The sequence below is a fragment of the Diadema antillarum genome, unplaced genomic scaffold (assembly GCF_040938485.1).
Source record: "Diadema antillarum isolate AM-2024a unplaced genomic scaffold, OU_Dant_1.0 seq00000796_RagTag, whole genome shotgun sequence".
Lineage (NCBI taxonomy): Eukaryota > Metazoa > Echinodermata > Echinoidea > Diadematoida > Diadematidae > Diadema > Diadema antillarum.
In genome coordinates, this window is record NW_027271681.1 from 509344 (window position 1) to 516905 (window position 7562).

The 7562-nt window shown below is 36.6% G+C and overlaps 1 protein-coding gene across 1 annotated transcript; it reads right to left on the minus strand.

The window, feature by feature from the left end:
* Positions 1-4072: 4072 nt before the first annotated feature.
* Positions 4073-6676, minus strand: LOC139739336 (uncharacterized). Its single transcript, XM_071649953.1, has 3 exons — positions 6480-6676; positions 4933-5227; positions 4073-4249 (listed from the first exon to the last, which is right to left on the minus strand). The coding sequence occupies exons 1-3, from the start codon at positions 6674-6676 to the stop codon at positions 4073-4075; spliced, it is 669 nt and encodes a 222-aa protein (XP_071506054.1).
* Between the last annotated feature and the right edge of the window lie 886 nt (positions 6677-7562).

Below are 7562 nucleotides of genomic sequence, written 5' to 3' on the forward strand. Positions count from 1 at the left end.
CGAGGGTGTGGCCGCGCATACCATGTCCATGAAATACATCTTCCTCTTCTTTTTTTCCTCTTTCATTTCAGCTTTTTATTAATTTTCTACATAGGTATGGGCAAAATTTGACATGAAAATAACTTTGTGTGAAAGTCCGGTTAATTTCCTGAACCAGGCCACCTCTGCTCAATAAAGGTTTTTTTTTTTGTTTTTTTTTTTTTAAATCTACAGTAGTTAAATTGAACAAACTGAAACTATCATAAAACTCATTAATAGCGTATCTATTTATGCATTATATATAAAGTTGCCGTATGTAATGTGAAAGACTTTACCTTAAAGAAAAGCGCATGACACTTTCAGGTGTCAAAATCGATTCTCCACTTTTGAAAATGAAGAGCTAAATTTGTTTCTTTTCTATACTGTATATGCTATAAGTGAAATTCTAAATCTTTCGTACGTTTTAACTGGGTTTTGAAGCAAGCAACAGCAAGAGGTTTAGTTCGGGATTTGTAGATATAAATGTTAATATGTCATTGACATCAGCAAAAGTAAGTAAGTTAAAAAGTTACATTTAATAAAACAAAACAAAAAAGAAGACAGATGCTATATGGCTGAGATGTAATGTTTCCATTTTCTTGCTCATCATGAAGACTACCACTGTGTACGCCAATGAGAGAAATAATCACCAACCAAACTTATACCAAATGACTTTAGATGCAAGCAATAGTGATCTGTATCACTATTTTGATGAAAACTTGCAAAACTGTAAAATCAAATAGCTGTCTTAATGCCCGATTGTACTGAAACATTTTTTTTCTGCACTTCGTTGTGTATGTCCAGAAAAATGCCGGTGAATAAATAAAATCACGTGGAAACATAACAGCATTAGACGGAGAGTTCTCAGCATCTACTGCAATGGGCTTGGATTGACTGCAATGGTGATAAGATTGTGTAGCGATTCCACAAAATATGGTGATCGTGCTTTTTCTACAATTGCCCCTTCTCTCTGGAATTCTCTACCTGCCTATATACATCTAGCCACTTCCGTTAATAAGTTTAAGACTCCGCTGAAAACTTATCTTTTTAGTAGTCCTTTGGAATGGTCCAGTTTTGGGTCGGTCGATGGAGGTGCACACTGATTTTGATTTGTAGTATTTATTTATCGCATTTATACACTGTATCTATTTTTTTTTGCATTTTTGTATTATTTTGGACTAAATATTAATTTTCCGGTAAACTATGCGCTTAGAAACATCCGTAAGTGCCTTATAAATGTATTGTATCATTATTATTATCAATTTGTATATCATTGTGCGCACATGCAGTTTTCACAGGGTTTTTTTTTTTTGTCATTTTCAAAACTTTGAAGTCAGTTCTTGGTATGGGTGTTCCGTTGATCTCCTCCAAGAAAAAGCTACTTCATTTTATGAAATAAAAATCGATACAATGATAAAGACACGAACACGCAAGCGAACTCCTAATTCTAGACAACTTTACTGATACATGCAGTGAATTAGCAATAACTTAACAATTTTATAAAACAGTGGTAAATAAATATAATAGGCTTACACACCAGAAAGAAGATGATTCTGGGAAATTCAGTGTGGAGGAATGAAACCTGAATTACCGATTGCCAATTTCATGAGTAAAACAGACAAAAAGAAAGACAAAAGAAAAGCACCATGCATCTCCAGTCATTAGTTTGATATTATGATGACACTCATTTTATTTTTGCAGATCATTTTCTCATTACAATGTATTTAGTTCTTAAAAGCAATAAGGTATTCTTTCCTGGTCAGAAGAAAATAAACATGTTACCTCCATGTGTTAAAATTCGTCTGAGATTTTCAATGTAAGAACTTTTATCTATTGCATTTACTCAAAATTAATTCATTGTCTATAAAACTATCACATACAAAAATACATTAACATGAACATGTATTTTCGCATAGGCCTACTTATTTGTCATTAATCCACTCTTGATGTTTGTAGTGTATTTTTATTTTCATGTTGGATAGAATGTTTGTAATTACTGCAGGGCTCAACAGAACTGAACAGGCCTACCATGTAGTACAAAATAAATAAAACAAAATAGATGAATAATAATGAATATAGAATAGAAATATTCAGTCAAATTTCCATGCACAATATACAGTGGGTGTCTGAACACTATATCTTACACGGAGACTTCATAAAGAGACTCTTAATGTCGTTAAGAATTGCACACATTGCCGATGCTACCCTATCCATGCAATTGCATGGTAACCTCATTATACAGTAAAGCGTACATGATATGAATAACGAAATTCACATTAACCCATGCAGACCATTTCCGAGTCTTTTCATATACAGAAAGACATATTCAAAGGAAAATGCGTCTCGTTATAAGAAAATGAATATTGCTTCTATATACCATAACTGTGTAATCATTAAAGATAAAAGCCCAGGCAGTGATACAAGTGAATTTCGTACCGTAAAACTACTCGAAAAGTTCTTTAAACTTTTATCTTTATGCCTACTTTATGACTCAGAGGAATTAGGGATAAAAACATATTATGAGGAACTATCTAGCAATTTATGCAACACGATTACAAACTTTGACAGCCCTGTAAACAAGATTGAAAAGACTCTATAGTTATGAATTTATGTAAAATTTGTATAAGATCATTTCCACTGAGAAGTAAAATAAACCTTTCGTTTGTTTGTTGTTTTTGTAGATTGGCTATACTTCCCGTAAAAGTGGTTGTTTTTTAGATTGGCTATACTTCCAGTAAAAGTGGAAAACTTGCGCATTATGATGACAGTTCATGTATGACAAATGTATTTTGACGGCCTGAAACTGCATTACAGCTGTATGCTATCTTGAAGGAGAATAACACTTATGCTTTCTTTTAACTTTTTTTCTTTCAGTTTTCATCATTATGTCAAGATTAAGCTCAGATTACTCTAAGCGGTGAAAAATAAAATCACACACTGCAAAAAGTCCGGTGTTAAGTGAAACACCGAGCTGGTGTTAAATTTCCGGTGCTCATTCATGGTGTTAGATTAACACCTCCGGGTGTCATTTCAAAATATAAAATTGTTTTTTTGATAGATTCTTACTTACTGAATTTCTTGTTAATTCTGAACTTCAAACAAGACGATGAAGAATTTTCCGATAAAGTACTTGATTTTTGAAAAAAAAAATGTGTAAACAAATTTACACCATTTACGGTAACACCAGTTGGTGTGGTGTCCTATTAAAGCTGGACGGGTGTTATACCATTGAAATTAACACCACCAATATCAAATCAACATCATGCGGCGTCATTAATGAATAACTCTAGTGCAGTGTCAAAAATATCACCAGCTACAGTGTCAAATTAACACCACGAAGTGCCAGGTGAACACTTTTTAACACCGTCACAATACATTTTCTACACCTGTGGGTGTGGTCCTCTATTGAAGATTGATCGGTGTTAGATTTAACACCCGTGGTGTTAAATCTAACACCGATGTTTTTACAGTGCAGCAATTCTGAGTGAACCCCCTGGGAGGAAGACAGTCTCACGTACAAAAGTGGCGCATGTATATTATTATTAACAGGTTTTTCCTTGTGCGGCTATACAGGGAACAGGGACAATTCAGATTTTCCCCACTTTATGAAGGAATGGAAGAAGTGCAAAAGAGGGGAAAGAGAACATTATTTTCGATGAAGTCGCCAATTTCTTGTTGTCATAATGCCTGAGATACACGATATGTCAAACTCGTGAGGTAGCTGAAAACTAATAGGGTGTTGCAAGAAAGTCGAATTGCAATCGATTGCAAATACAATATCTTCTTGCAAACTTTGCAATAGATAGATCAACAACTTGCAATCAATCGCAAGTTTCCGTTGCAAGAAAGGTGGTTGCAATTGATTCCAACTTCTTGCAACACCCCAGTATCTTTGTCATGCATGATATACGTGATAAACAAGCCAGTAATGTCCTGTATCTCACTTCATAAAACATCACAGATCCTGGCTACACATGCCCAAAGTCAGTTCAACCTCTGTAAAGCCTGTTTTTGTATAGCCATGGCAATATCATACATCCGATCGTGTCAATGCTCAACAGCCCAGTCCAATCAGACTTGCTGTTTTCGGATTCGATATGGGGTAGACACGTTCCCTGGCAACCACCAAGAGATTCAGCTGTTTCTTGTTCGTGTTCTTGGCCTGCTCGTGGACGAAATCAGTGACGTCACGAATGTTGACGATCCATTCTGTCCCGTACTTCCGTAATGTCTACAGAGGGCGAAACAAGTGAGAAAATCAATGCAATATGTTCTCTTTCACACTATATGGATAGAAAAGGTTTACTTCGTCGACTTTCATGTAGGACCCTCTTTATTCATTTCATGAATATGTATTATTGAAACAGAAACTGAAACATACGAAATTTCAGTGCGATACTTGACACATTAGAAGTAATTAAATCAAACTCAGAGAAACATGAAAAGCAGGTGAGAGCAAGTGAGATGAATATCATCTCTTAAAATCACAAAACTAGTCGTGATTTCAACCCTTGGTCAGTAAAACAGCATGGTACAGTATACGACATCTTGTTTTGTTTTATGTTGTTAGACAAATGTCATTTGTCGGATTGCATCCTATCGGGGCTCAAAAAAGAAGAAGTCAATATTCACTTTCACTTTCCCATACGCGTAAATAAAAAGAATACTTTCTTCACAGCCGAGAACTCACTTCTGTAATATAGGCCCTATACGTACACGTATGTAAAGTAATATTTTATAGCCGACATAGCACACAGATCTTCGTTCACAATTTGAATGATGAATGACAATATTCATATAAAACATACTAAAGCAAATCATTTAAACAGATCATTTTGTTGCAAAATCTCTACCTTGATTCACAGATAAAATGGAGAATATCGTATCTGAAATACAGCACGTTAATATTCTCACCTCCCCTTTCAATCCAAGCTGTATCGCTCTCCTTTGCACCTTTTCACCGTCGGGGGCGTGGTCGGGATCCCACTGCAGTCTCACCTCGATGTTTTCCTTCGTCAATCCCGCGTTGGCCTGCGCGTTCGGGGTGTATGCGCGCGAAAGAATCTCGTCAAAGGCGTCGCGCCGAATACGCACTGCCAAGACGCGCTCTTGATTAGGCTTGGACGCCCAGCCGCATCGATACATCATCCAGAGGAAATTGGTCTTAATCCACGACATACGGGCGAAAGAAAAAGCTTCCCCTCCGAAGCTGGAATGGAAACAAATCAAACAATGAATTGTCACTCAGAAATACATGAAAACACATTTTCTATCCTACTCTTGATTTTATGACTTCATCTACAAGGTATATTTGGAAGCAATAACGTATCAACCGATTCTTATGCCACTTCTTTTTTGAATCATCAGGTGGACGTATTGACTGGACTTAACATAAAAGTAGAATCATTACAACGTATAAATTATTTCGTGGAAAATACAGGTAGGTCCTACAATGTATTGATACCCCTGTTCAGATCAATCGTTTTACTCTTGTGACATGTGCGGAAACAGAAAGTTTAGATGAATCTACCACACTAAATCACTGACTCTCGTGATTATGACAAAGTCTACCAATCAACGAATCAGTTCATAAATGCCACTACTACGATGGATTATTTCAACAAATCAACGTACAAACAAATTATGGGAAAACAGGTTCTTCATCTCCATTTCATTGTTTGAAAGGAAACAAAATCAAGTACATACACAACCATATTAGTAGAAGACATCTGCGAAAGTTTGAGGAAAATCGGACTATCTATTGAAAAGTTATAATTTAAAAAAAAAAGTTTTGGTGCTTCCATCGCTGGATAAGAAAACTACCACACTGTTCATCGAGTCATTTTGAACAACAATATAAAGTAAATTCAACGAGAATACCACAATGAGCATAAAACAAATGCAAAATGTCTTTTTTTAATGAAAAGAACACATTCCATCAACTTGTTAGTGACGTACTTTTTTTACCCCTACTTTTTGAAAGAGATCCATATATACCAAAGTCAAGTGCTCATTTATTTTGACCGAAAGATCGGTCTGTATCTGGTCGTCGGGGGGATATGTTTCGTGGAGACTGCGTCTGGCTTCACGGATCCCCTCCTACTGGGGAGAGCGATAACGTTGTTGTTGTTGTTTTGGTTTTAATGACGTGTATCACTCAGAATTGAGCATTTACGCCACGTCAAAAAAAAAAAATGCGATGATCATGTAATGATCATTGCATAACGATAACGTCAAAAAAAAAAAAAAAAGACTCCTCCGGACAGACGAATCTTTCTGTCAATCATTCATTACGCTAAAGATGAAAATTATGTTGAATTGATATAAAGTGTAGACTCTGCACTGCAAACATAGAGTTCTTTGAAATTAGAGAGGGTGAGAGAGAGAAAAAAAAGCAGAAGGAAAGAAGGAATGATGAAAAGGAGGGAGCGATCAGAGCGCAGTTCATTTAGGTTTCTTACCGTTGGTGCTTTACAGCCCAGTCCGCAATAGCTGGACAAAACGCCTGGTACACGACTATACTATTGTCATCGAACTGAGCGAGAATATGTTTTCCAGCTACGGGCCAGTGTACACCCTCCTGGTCGTTGTAGGGCTCCGTTTCCCAGTCAGCTCCCGTAGCTGCGCTCGTGCAGGCCGCTTGATCCGATGAAGACATCTTTGCTGCTGCTCTTTCAGGACGATTCAGGTTTACTGGTAGTCAAGTATTAGAAGCAGTCCTTATAATATCGGGACCTACCTTAACAATCGTGAAATTTCTAAGATTACGACACAGTCGCGTCACAGCGGACGGCATACTAGTACTCTGTATGTAGATTGCGGATTGCAACACAACCAAGCAACAATTTCCGCATTCGCTTACCCTGTTATAGTCTTATTTCAAGACGGGGTGGAGTAATGATGATTTTTTTTTTTTAATTCATAGCGCAAAGCTAAAATGACATTTTCCAGGCTTCACCGGGGAGTGTGCTGAAGAGTGATACGAACACACACAAAACCACACACATGAGCACATACACACTAATGCACGCAAGCTGCAGATATATTCGTAGCACGTACATACACACCCACGCTCATCATACACGCAACACGCACTGAGAAATATACGGGTATGTAAACACGAACAAATTGAGAGTATTTTCTGCTTTCATTTTCCTCTGTTATGATCCGATTTCAGGGTGATCATTGCATGTATCAAGTGGGAAATGTAACCCCCCCCCCCAAAAAAAAAAAAAAAAAATGCTGTCATCATTATTGTCCTTCACTTTGCACACGCCACTTGGGAAAACCAGCAGCAAAAAAAAAAAAAAAAAAAAAAAAAAAAAAAAAAAAAAAAAAAGTCGAGTACATGTATTTGAAAACAATACTGATTACTCACCTGATGCACGCAGAAAGTCAATCTTTATTGATCTGTACAGATACTACATTGGCTTCTATCATGCTACTGTTTGCCGTGCAGTTTGAATGCATCCTCGCGTTCATTTTCGAGTGTATGATAAAAATTATTAAATAAACATAATGGTTATATTTTCATCAACATTTGG

What these genes read in the sequence shown, in the direction of transcription:
- LOC139739336 (XM_071649953.1), bottom strand. Translation starts at nt 6,676, where the DNA reads ATGTCTTCATCGGATCAAGCGGCCTGCACGAGCGCAGCTACGGGAGCT. An exon ending in TGGGCTGTAAAGCACCAACG is followed by an intron (nt 5,228 to 6,479) that starts GTAAGAAACCTA and finishes TTTCCATTCCAG; the next exon opens with CTTCGGAGGGGAAGCTTTTT. An exon ending in AGCTTGGATTGAAAGGGGAG is followed by an intron (nt 4,250 to 4,932) that starts GTGAGAATATTA and finishes CGCCCTCTGTAG; the next exon opens with ACATTACGGAAGTACGGGAC.